Source organism: Gallus gallus, chromosome 17, assembly GCF_016699485.2.
Source record: "Gallus gallus isolate bGalGal1 chromosome 17, bGalGal1.mat.broiler.GRCg7b, whole genome shotgun sequence".
Taxonomy (NCBI): Eukaryota; Metazoa; Chordata; class Aves; order Galliformes; family Phasianidae; genus Gallus; species Gallus gallus.
Genome location: NC_052548.1, coordinates 5,526,414 through 5,551,585, shown reverse-complemented (window position 1 = coordinate 5,551,585; position 25,172 = coordinate 5,526,414). Strand labels below are relative to the sequence as shown.

The 25,172-nt window shown below is 53.5% G+C and overlaps 4 protein-coding genes across 11 annotated transcripts in view; all 4 read right to left on the bottom strand.

Annotated features, from left to right (window-relative positions):
• Positions 1-501: 501 nt before the first annotated feature.
• Positions 502-3,960, bottom strand: ST6GALNAC6 (ST6 N-acetylgalactosaminide alpha-2,6-sialyltransferase 6). Of its 3 annotated transcripts, none has more exons than XM_046901881.1 (7): positions 3,755-3,960; positions 3,332-3,511; positions 2,672-2,736; positions 2,092-2,271; positions 1,537-1,934; positions 1,338-1,445; positions 502-1,265 (listed from the first exon to the last, which is right to left on the bottom strand). In XM_046901881.1, the coding sequence occupies exons 3-7, from the start codon at positions 2,684-2,686 to the stop codon at positions 1,076-1,078; spliced, it is 891 nt and encodes a 296-aa protein (XP_046757837.1). In that variant the 5' UTR covers positions 2,687-2,736; positions 3,332-3,511; positions 3,755-3,960; the 3' UTR covers positions 502-1,075. The 3 variants fall into 3 exon arrangements, with proteins under 3 accessions (XP_046757837.1, XP_015135191.1, XP_015135190.1); XM_015279705.4 differs by having other exon boundaries at positions 3,894-3,960; XM_015279704.4 differs by having other exon boundaries at positions 3,900-3,960.
• A 448-nt stretch (positions 3,961-4,408) lies between these two features.
• On the bottom strand, positions 4,409-7,188 carry ST6GALNAC4 (ST6 N-acetylgalactosaminide alpha-2,6-sialyltransferase 4). 3 transcript variants are annotated; one of them, NM_001397782.1, is made up of 6 exons: positions 7,097-7,188; positions 6,152-6,223; positions 5,708-5,860; positions 5,218-5,630; positions 5,025-5,132; positions 4,409-4,954 (listed from the first exon to the last, which is right to left on the bottom strand). In NM_001397782.1, the coding sequence occupies exons 1-6, from the start codon at positions 7,100-7,102 to the stop codon at positions 4,765-4,767; spliced, it is 942 nt and encodes a 313-aa protein (NP_001384711.1). In that variant the 5' UTR covers positions 7,103-7,188; the 3' UTR covers positions 4,409-4,764. The 3 variants fall into 3 exon arrangements, with proteins under 3 accessions (NP_001384711.1, NP_989842.2, XP_015134789.3); NM_204511.2 differs by lacking the exon at positions 7,097-7,188 and adding an exon at positions 6,533-6,636; XM_015279303.4 differs by having other exon boundaries at positions 4,411-4,954; positions 6,509-7,188.
• An 821-nt stretch (positions 7,189-8,009) lies between these two features.
• Positions 8,010-10,490, bottom strand: DPM2 (dolichyl-phosphate mannosyltransferase subunit 2, regulatory). Of its 2 annotated transcripts, NM_001199164.2 has the most exons (4): positions 10,454-10,490; positions 10,230-10,319; positions 9,094-9,196; positions 8,010-8,830 (listed from the first exon to the last, which is right to left on the bottom strand). In NM_001199164.2, exons 1-4 carry the CDS (start codon positions 10,454-10,456, stop codon positions 8,772-8,774), a joined length of 255 nt encoding a protein of 84 aa, NP_001186093.1. In that variant the 5' UTR covers positions 10,457-10,490; the 3' UTR covers positions 8,010-8,771. The 2 variants fall into 2 exon arrangements, with proteins under 2 accessions (NP_001186093.1, XP_040505035.1); XM_040649101.2 differs by lacking the exons at positions 10,230-10,319; positions 10,454-10,490 and adding an exon at positions 9,331-9,914 and having other exon boundaries at positions 8,026-8,830.
• Positions 10,491-10,709: 219 nt separating this feature from the next.
• FAM102A (family with sequence similarity 102 member A) overlaps positions 10,710-25,172 on the bottom strand; it is a 35,604-nt gene continuing 21,141 nt past the window's right edge. For 2 of the 3 annotated variants that reach the window (XM_040649075.2, XM_015279493.4), the window contains exons 5-12: positions 22,881-22,997; positions 22,358-22,404; positions 19,171-19,325; positions 17,958-18,065; positions 17,513-17,702; positions 17,212-17,333; positions 16,720-16,789; positions 10,710-15,843 (exon numbers count right to left, since the gene is read on the bottom strand). In XM_040649075.2, coding sequence (XP_040505009.1) covers positions 15,798-15,843; positions 16,720-16,789; positions 17,212-17,333; positions 17,513-17,702; positions 17,958-18,065; positions 19,171-19,325; positions 22,358-22,404; positions 22,881-22,997 — 855 coding nt within the window. In that variant the 3' untranslated portion in view covers positions 10,710-15,797. The remainder of the gene's footprint in view (positions 15,844-16,719; positions 16,790-17,211; positions 17,334-17,512; positions 17,703-17,957; positions 18,066-19,170; positions 19,326-22,357; positions 22,405-22,880; positions 22,998-25,172) is intronic. The other variant, NM_001199166.2, reaches the window with a different exon arrangement.

The following is a 25,172-nucleotide window of genomic DNA, read 5'->3' as shown; positions in this document are numbered from 1 at the left end:
CCCGGACCCCAGAGATGCATCCCGCAGGCACGGTCCAAGGCAACAGACTGCAGCGAGGTTTATTCCTGTACAAATCGATACAAAACACGGTGCTGAGCCCCCCCCCCCCCCCCCCAAGGTGTGACCCCACCGGGACGCCCCCCCCCCCCCCCCCCCCGCTGCCACGGCCGAGGGGGAAACTGAGGCACGGGGCTGCCACCCAATGGGGCTCAGCGTCCAAACCCTTCTGAATGGTTCGTGAGGGGCTGCTGAGTGATGAGCATCGCGTGGCTCCACAGTGGGAATCCAAACACCGGGACCAGGAGGGAAAAAATCCCCCCAGCCCCATGGCCAGGTTACAAAAGGTTCCGGCAGTGCTGTGTGGTATTGCCCCCCCCCCTCCTCCCCACCTCCCCCCTCCCGGCACCACGTTGGCAGTGTCACCCCCTTGGTCCTCACTGGGGTGGCTCTCGAGGTCTCTGCTCTGGGGATGGTAACACTGAAAATGTTAGGATTTGTGCTGGGGGATGGTGGGGGTGGGGTGGGGGCTAAAATTTTGCCCCCAAAGCAACGTGACCCCCATGCCAGCCAAAGGGGACCATTCACCTGCACCCCCCGTGTGCTCTCAGGGTGATGGGCTGCAACGCAGCCTGGGAGGTTCTGAGTTGGGACCATGCAGGGTTCCCACGTCCTGCAGGAGGGGATGAGACACCCTAAAACCTGCCATGTCGTGGCTGTGCAGACCCATGGGCACAGCGGTGGCACACGGCCCTGATGGCTGTATCAGCCCTGGGGTGCACAGTGCAGCCCGGACCCCAAACCAAGGGGACTCCATCCCACAGGGACTCCAAGCCAGGGAATCCCTGAACTAAAAACTAAAGGGACTCCAAGCCAAGGGGACCCCAAGCCAAGGGGACCTCATCCCACAGAGATCCCATCCCCAGGGGACCCCATCCCAATGGGACCCCGAACCAATGGGACCTCATCCCAACGGCACCCCAAGCCAAGGGGATCCCGTCCCAAGGTGACCCTGAATCAAAGGGACCCCGAATCAAAGGGACCCCATCCCCAGGGCTCCCTGCTCGGTGCGGCCGCCCTATGGCCAGGTGGGGTGAGAGAAGGTGATGTTGTAGGGGGCGGCCCAGCTGGCGAAGACGCGCTTCTCGGTGATGAAGCGGTGGTGGTTGCCGCGGCGGCTGCGCTCGTTGTGGATGTAGGTGGTGCACTCATCGGGGCCCTTGGGCTCGTAGTAGTGGTACGCCATGCGGCGGGGCTGCGGGCGCTGACTACAAGCAGACCACGGGCTGAGCCCCGTGCCGAGTCCCGGGGTTGGGATTTGGGGACGGGGAGGCCCTTACCTGCAGTAGTTGGGGGGCACCATGCCGTAGACGTGGACGGCGTCGCACAGCTCCACCGCAATCCCCATGGTGAACCAACCTGTGCTCAACCACGAGCGTGACTTCTCTCTAGGGCACAGCGATGAGGTGACCCTCACGGTCCTCAACCCACCAGTGGGGACCCGCAGAGCACAAGGAGGGGAGGAGGAGCTCCCGGTACCTGTCCTTCCCCGTCTCCCCCCGAAAGAGCTCATCAAACTGCTTCATGCGGTGCGGGGAGACGACGTAGGCCGTCATGTTGGGGAAGGATGCGCCGACGCGTTGGATGATCTTCAACAGCCCCTTCTGCATCTTGGCCGGCGGCCCCCAGAAGATGAGGACGGTCTCCGGGGTCTTATTGACGAACTCTTGGGGCCTCTTGAGGACGCGGTAGATGCTGGAGTGGGCCACCACGCGGAAGGTGGTCTTGTTGCCCACATCGGCCTCGTAGCCGGTGGTGGGAGCGTCGTTCATGCGGATGGTGCACTCGGCTTGGTCGATCTCAGCACCCAGGTGGGTGCCCAGGAGGTGGCTGGAGCTGGTGACGATGGCGCATTGGTGGCAGTGGGCAGTCAGGCTCTGAGGCGATGGACACAATGAGTCCAGACCAAAGGGACCCCAAAACACGGGGACCCCAAACCGAGGGGAGTCCAAACCATAGGGAGTCCAAACCAAGGGGCTTTCAGTGTCCCACCCATGGGGACAGCCCATCTCCATACCCACATCCTGTGCCCACCTTGTTCCCGGAGACAGGCAGGTACCCGCTGCTCACCCCCCAGTGCCGCAGGTTGGGGGGCCGCCGGGCTCTGCCCCGCAGTGCACTGTAGGGGAACACCTCGGTGCCACTGCTGGAGCTGTAGATGATCAGCAGCATGAGCAGGGCGAAGAGAAGCACGAAGACGGCGGCGCGCTGGCTCTGCGGGTGGGGGGACAGTGTCAGGGCCCCTCCCCAAAGGGATCGGGATGGAGATCACCGGGATGCGGTGGCCCAACTCGCTCTCCCTTTGCTGGGCCGCTGGGAGCTGGGATAGGGATGGGGATGGGATGGGATAGGATGGGGACAGAGATGGGGATGGGAATGGGGATGGAGATGGGGACATTCCTGTCCTTCCCCGCTCAGCCATGCACGCAGCTCCAGCTCTCCCGGTAGCGGCACTGCCTGCATGGCCGCAGTGCTTTAAGGAGAGAGGAGGAGGAAAATGCTTTACTGCGTGAGCGCTGCTCTGAGCTGCTGCCAGAGGATCCCTGGCCCTGGCACGGCCGCCCCCAGCTCAGCTCTCCTGAATGGCTTTAAGGGGAGGTGGGGTCCCACTCACCGTGCTGCCGCTCATGTCTCCACGCTGCCCTCAGTGCCAACTGATCACCGACGTCCTGCGAGCACCTGCGAGGCACGCAGTCACCCCAAAAGCAGTGGGATTCCATCCCCAAAACCGCACCGTGCGCTGATCCCCACACCGGGCTGAGCCCTGGGCTGATCCCGGTGCCCTAAGGAGATTGGGATCTCCCGGCTCAATCCTATTAAACTGGCCCCGGGGTGTTTAGGGTGCTCCCACGGGCACTTGCCCAGCGAGGGGACCCACTTATCCTCACTTCTCCCCACACCCACGAACATTTGGAAGTCCTTCTCAGTGAGTCATTCCCACTCCTGCTGGGTCGTAGTCGTAGCAATTAGAAATTAAAAACAAAATGAAATCTGATTGTCTTGGGAGGAGCCAAGATGGAAAATTACACAGCAGCCAGCACGTAACCCTCCAGGGGGCCCCGAAAGGCTTTGGGGCCGGGAAGGTGCCAACGTGCCTGGGGCACGGCCGGGATTTTCGGTGCCAGGAGTCCCAGAGAGGGGACAGTGCTGGGAGCTCCGTCCCTGCACGGGGCTGAGGGGGAGGAGAAGCACACAGGGGGGACACGGGGCGAGGGGGGGTGGCAGCCCCGGGACCCCCGCCGGTCACCCCGGTCCTGCTGTGCGGGTCCCTTACCTGGGTGGGGGCACTCATCTGCAGCGGGTGCTGAGCGGTGCCGGGGGGGTCTCCTCCGCCTCCTCCTCGCCGCGCTCCCCCCGGGCTGTGCGGTGCTGCCGGGCCCCTCCAGCTGGCAGCAGGGCCATGACGGCGCCCCGGGGTCACATCGCGCTCTGCTGGGGAAGCGCTGAGCCCTGCCTGCATCCCCGGTACAGCAAACCCAGCTGCAGCTCCGCGGTGCAGCCCCCACGTGCCGATCTACCCTCGCCGAGCACGCAGACCCCCCCCCGTGCCCCCACAGAGCCCCGGGACGCGTCTGCTGTGCAACCGGGGACGCGAACCCTCCACTATCCGGGACGCAACCCCCGGCACCCGCGATTCAAACCCACCGCTGTTCGCGATGCAGCCCCTACAGCCCCCGGGACGCCACCCCCCCCGTACCCAGCACGCAGCCCCACGGCCGCCCCCCGCTCTGTACGGCCGCGTCAGGCCGGGCGCAGCCGCGTCCCGGCGGGGCGGTGCCGGTCCGTTCCCCGCACGGTGAGTGCCGCCCCCGCCGCCGCCGCCGCGCCATCCCCACCCGCACCGACGGCCCGAGCGCGGCCCGAGCTCCGCTCTGCTCCGCTCCGCACTGCGCCGCCGCCGCCGCCGCCGCCGCCGCGCGCTCCCGGGGCCCGCGGGGCCGCGCTGTGCCGGGGGCGGGTGCGCGCGGGGGTCCTAACGCCGCCCGCCCCGACGGGACGGCCCCGGATTGGGCTGCGCAGGGCGCGTGGGTGGGTGCGCGCGTGACACTGCCGGGATACGGCGCAGCGCCGTGGGCTGAGCTCATCTCGCGGGGCTGTGAGGCACGGGGAGGCCCACGGGGCTCTCTACCCTGGAAACCAACACGAGTCTCCCTCTGCCCCATCGATATGCTGCCCCACAGCCCCGCTGCACCCATCCCTTGGCACACCCGCAGCTCCCCGCATGACCCCATCCACCGGATCTCAGCACCCTCTCCGTGCTCTGACCCCATCCGTCAGATCCCCACTCTATTTATAGACCGACAAACCCCGCTGCTGCCCCGGCCCCACACACCTCTGCTGCGGGCACAGCGCGGACTTACAAATGCTTTTAATGGGCAAGTCGGCTTTGGTCTGAATCCAAGGGCACTTGTGGCAAGGCAGCTCAGGGCTGCGGGCAGGGGGCACACGGGGGCTGTGGGACGGGGGGTCCCGGCCCCGCTCCACGTGCCCCATATACGTGGGGTCCGTCCCGGGATGAATCCCACATTAAACATCCACACTGCACGGGTCCAAGCCAGCTCGGGGCCTGCAGCTGGGGGGGCTCGGTGGATCCAGTCCTGTCCCATGCGCTCCAACGCAACGGGGTCTCCACTGCTGCCCCCCCAGTGGCTGCAGACCCCCAATACCGGGCATATCGAGGGGCTTCCAACCGCACTGCCGCCTCTCCTACCCCCCTGCCCACGACGGGTGGCTGAAGATGATGTCCTTCCTCTTGGCCCAGCGGGAGAAGATGGCTTTTTCGGTGATGAAGCGGTGCCCGGCGCGGGGGGCCCTCTCGTGCACCAGGTACATCCTGCACTCATCCAGCCGCCCCTTCTCGAAGTAGTGGTAAGGCACGCTCGAGTGGTTCTTCTCCCTGTGGGCACGGCGGGGGCTGAGCAGGGTTGCGCCCCCCGCAGCCCCCGCTGCCACCCCCAGCCCCTCACCTGCAGTAGCTGTCGCTGACCATACCGAAGACGCAGATGTGCTCGCACAGCTCCATGGCCAGGATCATGGTGAACCACCCCGTGCTCAGGAAGGAGCCGGATTTCACCCTGCGGGGCACAGCGGTGGGATGGGGACCCGCGGACGGACGGACGGAAGCGGTGCCACGGGGGGCAGGCGGGGGGGCCGCAGTACCTGTTCTTCCCTGTCTCGTTCTGGAAGACGTCGTCGCAATACGCCATCTTCTCCTCGGTCAGCGTGTAGAGCTGCAGGCGGGGGTACATCTCCAGCACCCTGAGCAGCGCTCGGTACGTCGGGCCGCCCTTCTCGCGGCTCATCTTCCTGCTGGGACCCCAAATGACGTAGATGGTGTCCCGGGACTGCTGGAAGAAGTAGGGCTGGTTCCTGAGCAGCAGCGGGACGCTGGTGTGCGACACGACGCGGACGGTGCTCCGCGTGCCCACGTCCTCCTCGAAGCCGGCGGTGGGGGCGTGGTTCATGCGCAGCACGCACTCCTGCCCGTCGATCTCCCGGCCCAGGTGCGATCCCAGCATCTGCCCCGAGCTGGAGACCACGGCGCAGCGGCGGCACGGAGCTCTGCGCAGCGGCTGCGGGGATACGCGCCGTGAGCACCGAGGACGGGGAAGCCGAGGCGCGGGGGGACGGGGCCGCCCCGCGGACCGACCTTCCCGTCGGGGACGCGGCTGTAGCCCTGCAAGCTGAGCGCCGCGGGCGCGGTGTACGCGGAGCCGTCCCTCCGCCCGGCGGCCTCGCGGCACAGCAGCACGTAGAGCACGGAGAGCGCGGCCGCGCACAGCAGGACGACGAAGACGCGGACCTGGAAGCGGAGAACCGCGGTTGCGCCGGGCTCGGCCCCGTGCCCACGTCGGGCGCCGGAGGCAGCGCGGCCCGGCGGCAGAACTCTGCCAGGAGGGAACCCCGGGCCGCGCGTGACTCACTTCCCGCACGCAGCCGGGGCCCACGCGTGTGGCGGCGACCCCCGCGGGTTCCACTCCGTCCCCGCAGCGGGGCCCAAGGGCTGCCCACCCGGAGTCGCCGCACCGCGGGTATCGGGGCGCACAGCCGCGCAGCGCTGCGGGTTCGTCCCATCCATCCCCGCGGTACTCACCAGCATCTTTATCCCGCGGAGCTGGGGCGGCCGTGGGGCACGAGGGTCACAGGGAGGCGTGGGGCGCGCACCCTGCACACAGAGCGGGATCGGCGGGGGGTGAGGGGGGGATCGGGGCCATCGTGGCTGGGGACGCCCCGGTACCCAACGCCCCACTCCCACACAGCGCAGGATGTGCCCCCTGCGCACCCCGTGCTCAGCGTCCCCCTGAATCCCCCCACGCCTCAGACACCCCCACCCCCACGTCCGGGACCCCCTCCACGCCCCGGGTCCCCCCGCGCTCAGGACTCCCCCACGCCCGGTTCCCGTCCCCGTCCCGCTCCCAATCCCGTGCTCGGCGCTGGGGGAGGAGCGCACCCCGCCCGGCCCGGCCCCACTCACGACGCCGGGAGCCCCCGCGGGGGCGGCGGTGTCGGTACCGCTGCCCACCCCCCAGGGCCGCCGTCGGGTCCCGCATCGCGGCCGGGCCGCGCCGGGAGCACCGCGCTGCGCTCCGCTGGGAGGGGGCGGAGCTGAGCGCCACTGCCGGGACCGCCCCGCGCAGCGCCCCGAGAGCGGCACCGGCACTGCGCGCAGCGGTACGGAGCCCGCGCGCCACCCGTGCGCCCATCGCCCGGAGACCCGAACCGCGCTTCCCGGCTCCGGCAGACCCGGCCCCCTCCCCAGCTCCCATCTCAGCCCCAGCACTGCCCCGTACCCCGGTACCTTCACCCGAACGCCCGTCCCGTGCTTCCTGGTACCGACACACCCGGTGCCAGCCCACTCCGCGAGCCCCAGCACCGCATCCGGCACCTGCTCTGTGTGCCCCGGTACCGACAGACCCAGTACCCATCCCATCTCCCACGCCAGAGCCCGTTGCCCCCATTTCTCTCCCCCTCTCCTTTTGCACCGTGCCTCCTCCCCGCCATAGGATCCCCCATAGCCCACCCCACGCCCCCTCCTCACCTCCATGCCCCACGGATGCAGGTGTTGCGGAGCTCAATGCAGTGTTGAAAGCCCAGGGATCATTTTGGGACCAGGATTGGGGCCTCCTGCCCTGCAGTGCTGCCTGATAGCCTTATATCAGCTGCAGGACACGTCATGCAGTGCTACCCCCCCCTTCTTCCCCCCCGCTCCCGCTGCCTCCAGGTATACCCGGGGTTTTCCCCAGCCAGCAGCAAGGAAATATGAACAACAAATGAGACTGGTTCCTACTCCCCAAAGGCTTTCGCATCAATGAAAGAGGCAGTGATGGTGACACAGCAAGCAGGGTGCAGGGATCCACACACACACCACGGGGCTGCATTCCACGCCTGCACCCCACAATGTGCCTGGGGTGGGGGCACAATGCTGTGTGCTGAGAGGTGGTGAGAAGGAACGGAGGCACAGAGCACACCCTGTGCAGGGACACACAGTGCCATGACCTTCAGCTGGAGCACCGCCACCTCCCATCACACCAACAGGGATATTTTTAGGGGCGCTGCCCTTTGCAGCATGGCAGCCCCTGCTCGTCCCACACCAGGCGTCAGACACACATATGGGGCTCAGGGCAGCGCTCTGTGCCCCTCCTGGACAGGCAGTGTGCACTGCCCTCCTGCATTTCTCCAGCAATAAAGCTCTGCACAGCTGCAGCAATGACTGGCCCTAGAAATTGAGGTCCTTCAGCACAGTGGGGGGCTGCAGCACTGGGCAGGCAGAGTGCACTGCCCCCCGGTCCCTGTGGGCTGGGTTAGTCCCCACATCAGCAGTCTGCGGGCCTGGTGCCTACTGCAGCCACCCACGAATGACATCAGCTGGGCTCACACCCTCAGTGTAAGCGGCACAGGAGGGAAGAGGGCTGGCTGGGGAACGAAGCTGGAACTGCACCTCTGCACTTGAAGCGGGAGAAGAACAAAGACCTTAGAGACCTTTATTGAGGACAAATCCAGCTCGCTACAGCCACCAGGAGCTGCTGGCAGTCCAGCTCAGGGCTGGCCCAGTGCAGGCAGGAGCCCAGGCTGCAGCTGACAGCTGTGGTGAGAGCCCCATTCATTGGCAGTGGAGCCAAAATGCTTCCTCTGCCACTCAGGGCACACCCTGTCCTCACTTGGGTGACTGGAGGAGGGGAGGTGGGTGCAGCATGTGCTCTACAAGCACAGCTCAGAAGGCCCTCTTCAGAAACATGAGAGCTCACAGCACCATCATTAGCTCTTCCAGTTAAAAAAAAAAAAAATCCCAGAAGGAATAAACTACTGTATGCAGCAAGAGCAGAGGGGAAAGATTACCCAGAGGCCGAGCACCTGATGGGGGCCAGAACTGAACTCACACTCTGCAATTATTGCTGCTGGACCCCGACAGATTCCAGCCCAGCACAGCTCCTGCACGTAGCCTCAGCTGGGGTGCAGATTTGTCCTAACTGGAGCTCTGGTCCCTCTCCTGGCATGTCCCGTAGGTCAGTTTTGCTTCCCTTTAGTCAATAAGTTGTAAACTATGCAAGTCTGCATCTTTTGAGGAAGGAATGTAGGAGAGAGAGCAGCCAGCTTGGCGCTGCTGCTGCTTCGAGAGTGCTCTGGAGGAGGTGGCTGCTTAGTGCTGCAGGCTGGCTCCTCCCAGCCTGGGTGCTGCAGGGTGAGGGCCTTCTCTCCATCTCTCAGCTGGGCCTTCAGTCTGATTTCTTGGCAGGTTTTCTGCTCTTCCACATCACAACCATTATAAAAACACCTACCATGAGAGAGAGGGAACAGACTCAATCCAAAAATTTCAAATGAAAAACACCTTTAGAACACATAGTGAATAATGGAACCGCAGCAGAGCACAAGAAACAATTCTAACGCCCAGAGGAACAGCTGAAGTTACCCATGTGTGCACACAAGTGCCTGAGCCAAATTAAGCCACTGCAGGAACCACAAGCAGCACATCACAAGTGTCTCTTCTCTCTTCCTAATTTAGAACCCTCTAATTAGAGCAACCAAAATAACACTCACCTATAAATAGCAGCAGCAGCAGCCCAGCCACCACGGGGATGATAACTGCATACTCCCTGGGCAAGAAGTATTGGTGGATGCTGTGGTCACTGTCGATGAAGGGCTGCAGAAACAGAGCGGGGCATTAGCAGGTGGCCACACATGAGAGCAAGTCACCAACACGTGCAGCTCTGGAGTTTCAAAAGCAGATCGGAAACATGGGGCTCAAGGGGATTGCTAATAAAAGAGCGTCTGAACCTGCACGTGGTGAAGCCTCACGCAGCAGCACCACAGGTGCAGAGAACAGCTGGGAAGAGGAGGACTCCAGTGCTCAGCTGGGTGACAAGGAGAGAGCAGGAGCCCAGCCATGGCCCTGCAGTGCTGGGATACAGGGTGGGCTTGGCTGTGTGGTGCTGGGCACACCAGCCCCCCAACCATCTGCCTTCTTGAAGGGAAAGGCTGATGCTGGCTCTCTCTCACACTGATCCTGTCATGGCTCCTCTGCTGAGCACAGCAGAATTCTTTGGATGCTACAGTGCACTGCAATGATTCCTGCACTGTATGAACACCTATCCCACAGCTGTGAGCACATCTAGGAGGGGAACCCAAGATCCTCAGAAAGGAAACTGCCAGGAGTTCAGATACAAGTCCAAGGCTGAGCTGCTGCCTGGAAAACTGACAAGGAGACATTTCTATGAAGAACACCACTAATGACCCCAGCTGCTGCATCCTGAGGAGCAGTCACACTGCCAGACTCGCACTTTTCCAGAGCTCGGTGTTACTGAACCCTTCTCCCCCCTGCTGGGCTCTGGTTTAAGTGAGAAGCATTTCTCTCCATGATTCCATTCCACCAGCACCATAACTCTGGAGGTGTGCACAAGGCCCCACCAGCACCCATGGGCCAGGTTTGGCTCCCACTGACAGCCCCCACCATCCCCAGGCGGTGCAGGAGCACTGGGAGTGAAGCCAAGCTCACCGAGCCGGGGTCGGGCCAGCACACATAGAAGGTGAGGGCTGTGCCACCAACGCCAGAAGGCTCTGCCCCAGCACTTCCCAGCAGGACGCCAGCACAGTGTGCTCCTTCAGCACCTAAGAAAGATCTGGAGGCTGGACTTTACCAGGACCTAAGAACCAGCGCGAGCCCCGTAGCCCCGTACCAGCACGATGATCCACAGCGTGTAGTATACGAAGAGAATGAGGCTGAAGGCCACCAAGCCGAACCCTACCGCCCGGTCCGTCGCCGTGGCCTGCAAAGGGAGAGAGAGTCAGGGCTCCGCGGGAGCAGCGGGATCGGCTCCAGCTGTCCTGTCACGGGCTGGAAGGGAACCCTGGAAGAGAAGGAAAAAGAAGGGAAGGGAGTCCAGGCCCCAGCCCCACTCACCATGGCGACGGCCACCGAGAGCCCTTCCGCCTGCCCCGTCCTTCCGGGAGCGGCCCACCAATCAGCGCACAGAACGCTGACCACGTGCTCTCCGAGACCGGAAGAGCGCCCAGAGGGGGCGGGCTGAGGAGCGCGAGGCATTGTGGGAAACACGGCTCGCCCGGAGCATGACGGGAGTTGTAGTGCGGCAGGGGGCACCGCAGCTCTCAGCCAACACATTCACAACAACAAAAAGACCACAACAAAACCAGGAGGATCAGTGTGAAGTACCAAAAAAAACCAAACCTTTATTTTCCCCCAAACCATAACAACATTTGACGTTATATTGATTTCCTCATATATTTGTTATTTCTCTACGTTAGGAACCAGATACAGAAAATACAAACACGATCTGTTGAATCAAAGACGGCACAGCATTCCGTTAGAAAATGAAACGAGAAAACTAGAGGAGATAGAAATGGTGAAAAATAGTCCTTCCCGCCAGCCCAACCTTCATCACCAAAATAGAGCAGTGGAAGCAGCTTCTCTTTCTAAACACGCTTCTGCTTTAAGACAAAAAGTTAGAGATTTATTCTTTAGATTCCAAAGTAAAAAAATGTTAAACTATCTCTTCAAGCAGTTCTGGAAGTTTGCATAGAGCCGTTCCCTTTCCAAAAATATCAGCCATCTCTCTATAGAATCTGATATAAATCAAGTGCGCGCCTCATCCGGACGTCCCCAGGCTCAGCTAACTCTCACGAAAATAAAACAGGATCTCCCCTTCCCCCCCCCCTCCCCCCACAAAAATAGGGGCTCTACCATTAATCCTTAGGGTTGAGGCAAGTGAAAAGGCTCAGCCACACCTCGAGCTCGAGGCTTCACCCACGTTCCTTTCTCGCCCAGGTTTTCGGCGCGGTGGTGCGGTGGGCTGATGGATGAGAAAGGGGGGGGGGGGGGGGGGGAAATCTGCATGCACCCCCCCGCAGCCAGGAAGGGGTTTTCCAGCACAAACACTTGCTACCAGGCAGTGTTTGCTGTAACTCGTCCCTGGGGACCAGCCTTGTCCACAGGGCTAAGTCACCAGGGCGTTTACTCTGCTAAAGCCCAGGAGGGGTGCGGGCAGGGCTGGGGGTGAGTCTGCAGCCCCTGGGTAAGGCAGCGAGCAGGGGAGCGAGGGGAGGGCAGGACAGCCCCTCTCCAGGAGGGGGTTCTTTCACCTAGGTGCTCTAGCGTACCTGGAGTGAGGTTTTCCCAGAGGTTCACAACAGCGTGTGCAGAGTCCAGCTGCACAGCCACCAGTTTTAAAAAGAAAACAGCAACAACAAAATAAATTAAAAAAAAAGAGTCAACCCCTCCTATCAAGATTCGAATGAAAGACGTTTCTTCGGGTCTCAGCCCAGTTCAGAACCCTCTAAAAACTGAAGCAAACATTAAAAAAAGGGCTTTAACTTTCTGCAGGGGGCAAAGAGATGTGGCAATAAGGGGGGAAAAAAAACCCAAACAGATCACAAGCTTGCTGCCCATCACTTCAAGGACAGCACAAATCCCCCCTCCTCACCCTCATTTAAAGTGCCATCCATTCCCCAAACAAACAAAAGAAACCCTAAAACACAGAGGAGCAACATCCTTCGCCCCCTTTTTTTCAACCACCATTTCCAAACGATACTCATTTCCTTCACCAGTTCACAACCAAGCCTATCCCTTTGGACACGTACTCAGTTCAAACTGGTTTTAAAAAGTTAGTTAAAAAAAAAAAAAACAACACGACACTGAATTTCCCAAGCCTTTGCAAGAGGCTTCCACCAGAGGTCCAGGAGCCAAGAGCAGAACCCACACGTTTTGCCTGGCCCTCAGCCTGGAGCAGAGAGCCAGCTCTGCTCACCAGGGCCAGGGACGCAGGGTGTTTGTTGCCAAGAAGGTCCTTTTACTTGTCTAAGTCGCCTCTGAGTCCCCTGAGATGGGAAACAATGTGGGGAAGAAAGTCCTCTCTTGGCCCCCCAGGAATAAAATATCAATGAAGCAATAATGCAATCAAAAGAAAAAAGAAAAAAAAAAAAGAAAAAACACACCAGCCTGCTGGGTTTATAAAAAATTAATGAACTTCAAGACAAAAAAAAAAACAAAAAAAAAACCACACTAACCTAAAGGAAACTAGCCAGCGGGTTGGGTCTGGAAACTGATTCACTTCTTAAATGCTCAAAATCCAACAAGGAACAGACGGCAGCAGTGCCAGCAAGGAGAAAGTGCGCACGAGATGCAGCTTCCCAAGAGACCAGCACCCGGTGTGTGTGCTGCTGGCCTGGGGCAGAGCCACAGCCTCAGGTGGGGTCTGGAGAGAGAAGCAGGCTGCTCCTTCCTCCTTTGCACGGCTCCATCCTGGGTACTCCAGCCCCAGCTGTGCTGCATTAGGCTCAATGACAAGGGCTGCCTTCTTGTTGAAAATGAGGGGTGGGAGAGCTAAAAAAGCTACATACAGACCAGGACCTGTGCAGTCAATAACAATGTAGAACAAGAAAGAGACAGCCCGTGAGACACAGTTATCCAAAATGCAAGCAGTGATGTGCCAAGCTGCTGGAAGAGAAGCCAGAGACGCTTCCAGGTCGGCCACAATTACATGATGGAAAGGTTACAACTCTGCCAGCCTGGGAAGCTTTTTGTATGGCTCAGCTCTTCTTGCTTTGCTGGAGAGAGATCCCTCCTCTGTCCCACAGTGGATTTCACAGCATGCCTAGCTACTGGTGTCTCGAGGCAGTAGACTCTTGCCAATCGAAGCCCAGAAGAAAACCCTTGGTTCCCAATTGCTCTGACAGTAACTATCATTGTTTTCCACGTGAATAGAAGCAAAACAGGCAAAGTGAGATGGGTTTGGCCTCTTTCCTGACTTACTTTTGCTTTTTTCAAGTTCTGGTTATTGCTCTTGCAACTCTGGCAATGCCCCAGACCTGATTTCCAGCAGGTGCCGTGTTGGGAGCAGCTGGGCAGCCAGCTCCCACTGCTACCTGCAGGCTAGGCAAGAACATGCAGTGCTGTTTGTATACTTCTGCCCTTGCACTGACCTGAGCAGAGAGTCAGGGGAGGCCCAGCTTTCTGGCAGAGCCCCAGGAAAGAAGAAAAGCAGTCAGCTTTCCCCTTCCTGCACACAAGCAGAAGCCCTGGAACAGGGTACCTCTCACCCAGAGCAAGCAGGAAGCTCACCAGCCTGCAAGCGAGTGCCAAACCTACCAGTCTGAGATCACAGTTAAAACACCAGAAAGTGTGAAAGAGCTTTTGTTTCAGACAGAATCAAAAGATCCAATATCACTTCCCTACATTAATCCAATCCTAAGTGTTTTCTGTACCCCTTGTAACCGTAATCCAAATTTAATTTCCTTTGAAGGGAAAGGGGTGAAAAAGACCTATATCTTTACACATGGTCATTCCAAATACAGAAAGAAGCCTCTTGACTTGAGGAGAGAAACTATCAAAACACAGTAAGCAGCTGTACAGCTCTGCCACACAGCTTAGCCCTCTCCCCATACAGCCATCCTTTAGCTAGCAGGGCGAAAAACATCAAGGCCCTTTCATTCCTCATCTCTCATTCTGCCAAATTCCCTTTTCCAGTAGCTCATCTGCATGCATTCTAGCCACAGAGACCACAATTAATCCTTTTTTTTTTTTTGTCCTTTTAAAAAGGCTTTACAATAACTAAGAATTTCAACAGCAGTGTGATCAGTTACAAGTCTTTCCTCACTGAATGAGACAAGCGTGTGCCTGTGAGAGTGTGCACACACACGTGTGTCAGAGAAGGGCATGTTCTGACCATGCCAGGATCGTGCCTGTGCCACGACTCAAAGTGCACGACTGCTGAGTGCTACTACAGTACACCGGCAAAAGAGGAAAGGATACTACACAGAAATAGCTTACAGGCTGCTAGTCTCCGTGCAGGAAAGGCTGTAAGCAAAGCCTGCTGACAGCCCATGGCTGGAGGCTGCATAGATCCTCATCTGCAATTCAGCTGCCAGAAGAATCTATAAGTGAGAGCTGAAAGGGACTGACATCTCTGCTGCTCACTGTGAGGAAAAGAGGCAGCTGAAGTGTCAAACAACTGCAGAAAAACCCAAAGAAGAGCAACCGAAAGACCAACCAGGAAAGTTTGAAACCTTGTCAGAAAAGTTGACTCTCCACAGAGTGGGCAAGAACAGCTGCTGTACAGAGAACAGCAGAAAATATCCAATCTGCCTTTGAAGGCGAAGGTAGTGGGTTTATCTTGCCCTACAAGCAGAGCTTCTCTCCAGCCCCAGAAAAAAACAGCTCGGGCATAGATTCCTACTGACAGGTCAAGAAAGGACAACCAGCACCAATTACCTTACTGGCCCAAGCCAAGACAGGCAATTGTTAACCACCAAACCAAAGAGACCACTGCAGACAACTGAATCCCGCTCTGGCCCAGGGGATGGCCATCAGATAATGAGAATCTTTTCACAGTCCAAGAAGGGCAATTCCCTTCCTAAGCCAAAAAGGAGGCATTGTATTCCAAGATCCAACAGTGACTGTTTGCTGAATCAGTCCAGCAAACATGGATTATTCTCCTGGAAGAGCAGAGACAAGCCTCCTCCAGGTAAAATCTGGAACCTCTAAAGTGCTCCTGCTAATGCTAATAGATGAACACTGCCCTTCCATGCCCAGCAGTGGAAGGGTGTAATACAGTTAGTGGTATAACAAGCACTAGCATTTAACCATTTATCAACTCCCATCTGGATTGTGGTAATTTTCTGAAATGCACTTTTGGGAGATATTTCCTATGATAAAAAGATTTTTGGGGTTTTGAGTGTAAGAAGGTGAAGTGTACACCACTGCATACCTTGTTCAATAAAACTGTTGCCTTGGAAGGTGATATTCCCTTGCAGTCAACGGAATAAAGCATCCTGCAAGTAACCATTTCACCGTGTCATCAACGAGCAGCTCTTGGTTTCGTTAAAATGGTTCCCCCCCCAAGTGGTCTGAAGAGTTCACAGTGGCATAACCCAATGTTTTGGGGAGACAAGCTGAGAAATCCCCCATTGCAAATGGATGGATTTAGTGAGGGATGCAGAAGAGCAACATGCTCTAGGACTAAGGATAAGTCCAGCAGACACTTCGTGTCTGTTTGCAAACAGGGGGAGGGCAGGCACTGGAAAAACTGGGAAGTGAAGGAGGGTACTGCCAACACAGGGAAAGTGCATGATCTGGAGTGGTCTCGGAGTAGTTCTGCAGTGCAAACATATGGGGAGGGGCACGGAGAAATCCCTTCTGGAATGCTGCATGAAGAGAGGTAAAGGTTGGCATCCATGTGGCAGCGGACTGGGTAGGGGGCCTGTTTCCAGCAGCTCTACCCTGTTCTTCACATTTAGTGGGTTTCAATCACCACTGGCTCGTAAACTCCAGATGAGACCCTGAGGACAAAGAGCAGAAGATGAGAAAGCCAGGTTATTCTCCCATTACTTAATGCATACAAGTTTGTATTTAGAGCTTTCCACTCATGAACACTGCTCTCTAACCTCACACAGAATATTGACAATAACTAGTCGATCTGGTGAGAAGCCAACCCGTGTAACACAAAACAGACAGCTACATAACAAACTAACACTAGAGCTTGAAAGAGTTAGGTGAAACACAAATCCTTTTAGAGGACAGAGAGGAAGGGTTTGGGTGGAGTATACTGTGCAAAGAACAAGCATTCCTGACTCTGTTCCCAATTTCGCCACCAACTTGACATATCTTTGTGTTTGCCATTATTGTTTTTTGTACTACAAAAGGTGCTACAAAACTTAAAAACAAACAACAACAACAAAAAAACAACCACAACTAGTCAATACACTGTAGTAAGGGTTATTGTGGCAAGAAGAAGTTTTATTCTCCAGAAGTCTTTATTGAGAGCACAAGCCCACAACACAGATGGAGGGGTAGGGAAAAGGGAGTTGCAGTTCTGCTGTAGTCCAGCAGGAGGCAAAGCTCCCTGCGAGTGCAGGACCAAATAGGAACCAACCTTTACCATTGTGTCCTTTTACTCCTCATTTATTTCTGTTCTTGGATCTAAAAACTAGGATGAAATTCTCTCTCCGAGTTCCCACTGAGAACCGCATTCACACTCCATTGCAGCTGCAGACTGTCACCAGAGAGATCCCAGGGGTGTGAATGTGGGAATAAAGCCACCATGTAGCACACGATGTTTAGAAATCTCTTCTATTGCAAAGGTGAAAGTTTTCTGCATACTGAGCTAGCTAATCTCTCTGGAGTCTGTCTGTCTGCAGCCCTTTCAGGAAGCCTACCTGTTTCCCAGCTGAATACCACTCAGTGTAGTTGTTCCATCTCTGCTCACAAACAACCGCAGGTTACTGTCTGCAGATAGAAAAGGAAGTAGGACATCAAAGTACAGAACTGATGGTTGCCAGGATCTCCTCTCCCAGCTGCATTACAGAATGTTCAGCATAGGAACAAGTGCATTTCTGTGAATCCAGATGCACACTATATGGTGTTCCCATAACAATAGGACCCCTAACGGCTCTTCCTGCTTTGAAAGGGAGCCTCACATACAAATCAAGCACAACATTAAGCTAAGAAAAAACAGTAATTTTTCCTCTCTCACCCTTACGTTTAAGCTACTGTTTTACCCCTGCTGTGGTCTGTAGAGAAACAGTGGCAAGCACTGTTCGCAAATCAAAGGGGGGAGTCTGTGGCAGACCAAATCTGGCTTTGTACAAGGTTGGCAGCTTTGCTAAGGAAACAGCCAAGACTTCCCCTCTTGAGACTCATGCTCTCACCTTCAGTATTGCTGACATCTGTGAAGTCCTGACTCTGCATTATCTTCTCCACTATATCATCTGCATCGATCCTGGTGTCATCCACTCGGGTTGGGTGACTCTCCACTGAATCCTTTTTCCTCCTGGGGAAAGAAAATCATGGGAAAAATCAGACTTTAATGATGGACTTTCAAATACTCTCACTTCTTTTAGGAACAGTCCTTCTCCCAGCAGCTAATTCCAACCTACTGCTGGCTGAAGACCAGAGAGTAGATTCCATCTCAGCTTCCCAAAGAGGGGGCTTTGCACCACATTTACCTACCGGGAGGGTCTGTCCAGCAGAAGAGCTGGTCTGGGAGGGCGAGGTGGCTTCTCTAGTTTGTGGTCCCGCTCTCCCTCAGGGCATTCCACTGTCATACTCAGCCCTCCAGATGCACTGCTGCTGGTGGAGGTATTCCGGCGATGGGTCAAGTCAGACATACTAGAAGAACGGGAGTGCTCCGTGCTGTAACCTGCAAATGCAGCATGATTACAAACCACACCTTCCTTCTTTCCTGAAAGCAGAGTTAACACGCAGGGCAGCATCTGCTCTTGTATACCGAGGTTTATACATACATCTATGAACTCATCTGCAGAGACTGACCAGAAAGCTCTGATATCACAGAGCTGGGTAAGAGATAAGGCTGCAAGTCACTCTCACGAGAGCTTGCTGCAGCAAAGAAAAGGATGGGGCCAGTGATGGCACAACCATGTGGATCAATAGTTACCAGAAATCTTGGACTGCTGGCTGGCATAACTGGAGTTCCGCGAGTGCCCGGAGTGGAAGACTTCCTCTGGGCTGGACAGATTCTGATCTGGTTCTTCAGGGACACCTGCTGAGAAACAAGGCACTCCAGTTACACCACAACCACATCAGTACACTGTCCACTGCTTTAGACTAGATGCTGATCCTGGGACACTAGATTAAGGAAAGTGAAAGTCTGTTGGTAGAAGCCTATTGTACAGGCTAGCAAAGAGCTTACATGTACTTTGGAACATGTACTTGGACAACACCAAATTCCTCTGTTAAGTTCATCATTAATTCTAGCACCCAGAGCCTTAATTAACTTTGGTCTTGAAGGACCTAGAAGGACAGTGTTTGGAGGTTAATGATTTTAACTACAGATAGCTAACAGCATGAAAGCATCAAATGGCCACCATTAGTAAAGTATTACAATTTCTGTTTGGGAGCTTCTCCTGTTATGGCTTTTGTCCTGCTATTATTTGTGAGCCCACATCATTTAAATCCTATCTGAGCTTGTTACAGAAACTTCAGGATAATCTCTATTTCTTTGCCTTTGCCCCAGCTTCCCTCTCTTGCAACAAGTTTAACTGAAAGCGTTCAAGTGTAACATGCTGGCAAGCTTTTTAAGAACAGCACTCGGGCACTATGCTGCCACTGAGGTTATGTGACCAGAGCTCTATTTTGGTGCAGTGTCTGCCTGCACGTTTAGAGTACACTGGGAAGAAAAAAGGCAACAGGAAAACGCAGTGTCCTTGAAAATGGGCTCATACAGAAGCCAAAGAACTCTGCATCAGCAGCTGGACAAAGGCCATTAGATCTCAAACCAACCTCTAAAACCTTCAAAGCTTTTCTAGAAGAATAACTGAGTGGAGAACAACATAAGTGTCACTGAACACAATGGAAGGCAGAGATGAACACAATACATTAATTATTAAATCCTCAGGAAAAAGAACAGATTGCTTTATCTCCACTAACAGAGGTATGGATGTGGCAAAGATTCATGCTGCTTCTCCTCAGTCCCACTTACTGAGAGCTTCATTTTTCTTAAATTTCTTAAATGAGTTGAGAGCAGTGAAAATGGGTATGAGAAATCATGAAATATTAAACAACTTCTCCGCTTGCAATTGCTGGGAAAAAGAAGAGAAAGCATCCAAGTACAACTAAGCATTGCATGGCTCCAGGATGGGCATTCCTACCCGAGCTGAGAATGGTTGCTCTTGGCTTGGTCTGACGCAGAGAACCAATTGTGGCTGAACTGCTGTTGCTGCTTGTGGTTCCCTCACCCTTGCAGGTAAGCTGCAGGGTAGAGTCCTGCCCTGGTATGGTGATGGATTTGGCGGTGGAAGGCGGCCTGTAGTCAGAAGAGAAGCGTTACAAACCGTGAGGCATGGACTGGGGATCATCCCATCACTGGGGACACTCACTGAGCCAAGAGGACCCCTCCAGCCCGCCCCATCCTCACAAGGAAGGAGGGAAGCTGGCAGCCTCTCTGACCAGCAGCACAGTATAACATTTGCTGCTTCCTCCCCTCTCCCCCACCCCACCCCCTTTCTATATACAATATTTAGGTCTTCCCCATCTCATAATGCATCTGGACTGCAGATGCAGCATTTTACAAACTGCTGATTACAAGGAAAAACAAGTTTTTGATGTAAATTAAGGCAAAAACTGAGCACTCAATCATTTATACAGGACAACCTCACTATCCTCCAGGAAACTATCCAGAGCTGCCCTTTTCTCCCAGCACATGTTCCAGCAGCCAGCCAGCCTCACAAACAGGAACCAGTTTGCTTTTGTCCAGCTCTAAATTCCAGCACCCTTCTGTTACATCTTTCTGGCTCAGGTCAGAAAGAAGCCTTTTATCCCCCATTCCCCTACGGGAACACTTTTATAACGCTTAAATAACCTTTCCATTTTTTTATTTGATGATTAAACTTATTTTCAGTGAGACTAAAGTATTTTTACAGCTGTCAAAATTATTTTTCTGGTTATTCTGTGTGCTCCCAACATCCCTTTGTAAATGCTGGCTCCAGGATAGAACTGCAAGTGCCTGGAGCCCCCTCCCTTCCTCCAGAAGTGTTTTTGGGTAGAAGCCATGGCATGTGCAGCATGGCAAGGTTAATATTCCTGCTGGAGCCCTAACTTCCTTATAGCCTGAAGTCTGAACTGCAACCAATGGATTATAGTATGCTTTTTAAGCGAGGAGTGAGAAAGAAAAACTTTTATTTGTCTCACTTGGAGCTCTGAGGCCAATGAGGGTAGATGCTACATGAGAGGATCTTTCCAGTGTTTTGGGAGAAAATACTGAAGACATTTCTTATGGCAGTCGGAGAGCTATAAAGGTTTTGGGAAACCCACGGCATGCTTTCCCCAGGGGAAAACAAACAAAAAAATAATAGACAAACAGAAAACAAACAATAACCACCAAAAAGCCTCCTCCCTAATTGCATTATCAGTGATTTACATGCAGCCTGGTACTTCAGGGACCCTGTTTCACAGGTTGACAAGGCCCTTACTGCCTTAATCAAGCAAGCTGTTCCTGCAGCAGCTGCCAGGTCAGGCAAGCAGTCCGTGCTCCCCTCTGTATGACACCCAGGAGAAGCTCTGTCTCTGCTGCAAAAAGCAAGTGCTCAGCGAGCACATTCAGGAGTGATTTCCCAGCACAGTTTAATTCTTGCCTAATCCTCTAATGAGTGTCATTTCTCAAAAGCTCTCCTGATCAAGGACTATTCTACATGCAAAGCTTCCATTTTTAGACATTCGCACATCAGCACCATATAAAGAAAAGAAATGGGATGACTGCAAAAATCCTTTAAGAAAATAAGGAGGTTTGACTTTCTGACTGACCCTACTTCTATTAAATTGATATTTATATTCCATTCTGTATAATTTTCAGGCAAAGAGGTGGGGGGTTTGCTTCCACAGTGGAAAAGCAGCAGGTATTTTTGTCAAATGTTATTGTCAGACATTATTTCAATTTATCATTGAAACTAATCCTGGTAACCTGGACTTAAAACATCTGTCACTATTAAAAGTGGTTTAAGATACTCAAATTTTCCTCATGAAGCAATTTTTCTTTTTTTTTTTTTTTTTCCTCCAGAATCAGATGGTACTGCATTTATGGTTTGAAAGTGTCTCTGCTACACTGTGAAAAGGTATTAACAAATTAAAAATTACATCAAGAGGTATGTGGCACTTCATAACCATGCAAGCTAATTTATGCACTTCAAGCTAGCTCCTAAAATTAGACCTTATAGCCCAGAATAATACTGCTACGAGAGATGACCTTAAGGTAAAGCCTTCTCTCACACTGCTGGAGTCAACACAAAACAATCAAATTAGCATACAGCAGTCCTGTGTGTACAGCCACATGCCTTACAGCACACTACTGCAGGCTGGCCCATATTACAGAGCCTCACAACCCTGTACTGCAGTATAAAGGCACATGGTATTGCTATATCTGTTAACTGATGCTCCAACAATTACTAAAACAAAGAAGTGCATCACAGCTTCACTGTATTTATTCTTTCTTATCACAATGGACTTTAAAAAAAAAAGCATGGTGACAGTTTTTCTCCTAATCAATATAAATTATGAACGTGGGTCCCTGTAGAAGAACAGGGAAACTAAGATGTTTCACAGCTTTGCAGTATTTTTGTTGCTGTTTCAACTCAACATCTTTATCTTGCATGGTATGTGCTAAAATATGCTCATTCCCAAGACTGTTTTCCTCACTGACCTCTCCCTTCTCAGAGGTCACTGAAACCATCCCCAAAGCTATGAGAAACTATCCTTCATGCACAACACAAAGTTTGTTAGAACTCATTAGTTTCCAGAACTTAACCAACATTAAGAAAATACTACGTGCAACTAAGCCTGTTTCTTCCCCAGGGAAAAAAAAGGGGGAAAAGCCCTAAACAAGGCAATCCCCAGTCCAAGGGATCCAGAAATTCAGTTTGAATTTAAAAGGCAAATTTGAAAAAACACTTCACCCTCATATCATCTCACAGAGCAGCAGTGAAAACTGACTGACACACACACACACACACACACCAGAAGCTTTTGCAGGTCACCCCTCGCATCTCCCAACACTCATAGATGTTATTGCTGGCTTTGACATCCAGGATTCCCCTACCCTATAGTAGATTCTTCCTTTCTATAGCTGGGAAAGCAGAGCAGAGAACAAATGAACCAAGAATGCAGCCTGGTTGTGCTATTCTAGCTGATTCAACAGTCTAGGCCACCAGTTTCAAGCTCTCCCCCGTATTTCCTAATCTCAAGGACACCGTTTTCCTCTCCCCAGCAATTTTAGTTTCCAACAGAAAACTGACAAGGCACATGGTGTTCTGGTCTCCAAAACAAGATAAGTATCCAGAAACTCACGTTTTGAAGCAGGGGTCCCCTGAGAGCAGGGACATCCCAATCGTGACCTGGAGAAAGGGAACAAAGCACATCATCAGCTATACTGCTGAGAGCTCCTTGCTTCAGGAGGGGCCAATGGCTAGGCATCAAACTTAGCGAGACCTACTTCCTCTCAAGAGATCAGCTTTGGGAATGTAGCAAGGTATTCCCTCCCTCCCCAAAGGGCTGGCATCAATATCTCCAGGTTGCAGTAGCTCAGCAGGAGGCAGACTGGCAACTTTGACAGTGCACTTTATCTTTTTCCCCATTTATGCTTTCTTTGATGACACGGAATGCTATTGATGCTCATCACTTGGCCAAATGGATGCCAATGTATCAAAGGGTGACTCTGATAATGACAAGCTTCCTGAGTCAGACTGCATAAAAGCAAAACCCTATCTTCATACACAGCAGGATCTTCTTTCAGGCCCAGCAATATGATCTGCTTATGATCTTTTGGAATTCAATAGTAAGATTTCCATTGGGGCAGTACCAGCTGCTGTACCTTTAGGATGGAGTTGTCCTGTCGCGTGTTCTTAGTATCATATCCTTCCAGCAAGCAGCAACGAACAGTGGATCCAGAGCCTGCAAATTCTGCCAGATTCAGATCAGCAAAGCCCAGCTGCCATTAAGAAAATGGAAAGAGAACAAAAAAATAAAAACAATCAAATCACTCAATAGAGGAGATGCACAGACTAAAGGAAGACAGCATCTCTGTGAGTCAGGGCAGAAACACAAGCCAGTCCACACAGAGATGCAGTTGTAGAGACCCTTTACACCTGAGAATGGGAAGGGACACACTCCCCATCCCCAGCCAGGGGACTCAGTGGGACATCAGCTCTGTGCAAGAAAGGAAACAGAGCAGCGATGCTGGCCAGGACAGCGTTAAGCAGCCTGTAGCAGTTGCATAACCAAGGACATGGATGGCACTAGGTCAACGATGTGGAAAAAACAGAATCACACATACACAAACATAATAAGGTACTCTTTGTATTGGGCCATCCCAGAATGCAGTGGAGCATGTGAACCAGGAGATGAAAGGATATTGTTACAGAGGAAAGTTGACACTGTCCTGAAATACAAAACAGCCTTGCAGCACAGCAAGCTGGAAGTCAAGAGCCATGCAGTGATGCATGAGCCTTATTGCTACAGATGTGGCTGGGGAACTCCTGCACAAACCTTCCTCAACATCTCTTAAGATTTAACTAGCAAGCAGCACACTTAAGAGAGAGTTAGCTGTGAGCTCTCCAAATATTCTTTAACAGAAAACAAATATGAAAGGTGACAGGAAGTTAAGGATTACAGGTAAATTCAAAGGGGGTATTTGATGTCTCTAGAGTACAAACACAATGAAAAATAGCTTTGCTTATCTGCTCTAACTCCTACTGTAGGAATACAGTGCTCTCCCAAAAGAAAAATTTACAGCTTCCTTCAAACTCAACAGAAGTCAGTTGTGCCTCATCTCATCTAACCAGAAGAGATGTTGTAACCCACATTTGGCCAAACAGTCTCAGCACAGGAAGTCTGCATCACTTCAGCATACAGACCAGCTGCCACAAGAACGAGGAGAGAAGGTGGAAAAGTAAAGGCTCAGACCTAGCTATTATTCTATACATTAAGTACATTTCTCCTGTCCTGGTGTTGACAACCTGGATGATACAACTGAACTGAGAGCCTCAAACTGTAACTCCATGCAAAGGAAACGTGGCGCCCCCACCTGTGGAAGCTGATGGGAGTTACAGCACAAACCACAGCCGCTATTGTGTGACCTCTGGCTCCCATTGTTCCAAATGAAAAGTTTAAGCTGCAGCCTACACATGCCTGCACAAGAAGTATGATTCAAGGGATGACAGCAACAAGATTAAGATACCTGCTTTGCTTCCTTCATCTCACTCTGAAAAGGGAACAAGTGCTGATGGCAAAGAAAAAACCTCCACTCCCTTCTTAAGGGTTCCCTTAACTCAAATGTTTTTCCAGTCCTTGCTGTACATTTTTTCTCTTCCTGTCAAGGGCTATGTTTCTTGCTGAATATTCAGCAATAAAGAAAAAACAAAACCAGTGACTTTCTAGTCTTTCAGAGATGAACAGGAGAGGAGAAAGCCACACTGAGCTGCAGCGCATCAGAATCGGAGGACAGAAGAGGTTCTTCTGATGTGGTTGCATTGTACAACATGGCACAGGAGTGGCCAAGACCCAGATCCCCATTCCTCCACCAAAGGCATAACAGAGTGCCAAGAGCCTCTCAGAGACCAACACCAGAGCAGTGTGGGAGAACTCTCCACCAACCCACACTGTGTGCTGAGGTCAGACACTCTTCTCAGGAAGCAGACTCCCAGTATATAGAGGAAGGATCCCTTAGCAAGAGGATGTTTTCAGAAGTAACCTTTCCTAATAGCTTCCTCAGTTTTCCAGCCAGCTGATGGTGTTTCTTCCAGCTTGGGAAAGAGTTTCCGCTTTATCAGTCCTTCCTGTTAGCTTCCGCTCTATAACCCCTGACACTGAAGTGACAACAACGTCAAACCAAAAGGTGCACGAGGCTATGGAAACTGTCTTGAGCACAAACAGCTCCAGTGCCATTAGCCCTGCTGAAATGGGAGCAGGTAAAGGCAGGCACATCTCTCCTTCCAACTCATCGGCACTCCCTAGACAGGCAGTGCCTCAGAACAGAGGAATAACCACCCCCTCAGTGTGAATGTAGTGGAAGAGAAACTGATGGCCCCAGAGACACTGTCCTCATTAGCCACAAAAAATGAACAGTATGGATAGCAATTCTCCGTGACACAGCAGCATTAAGGTG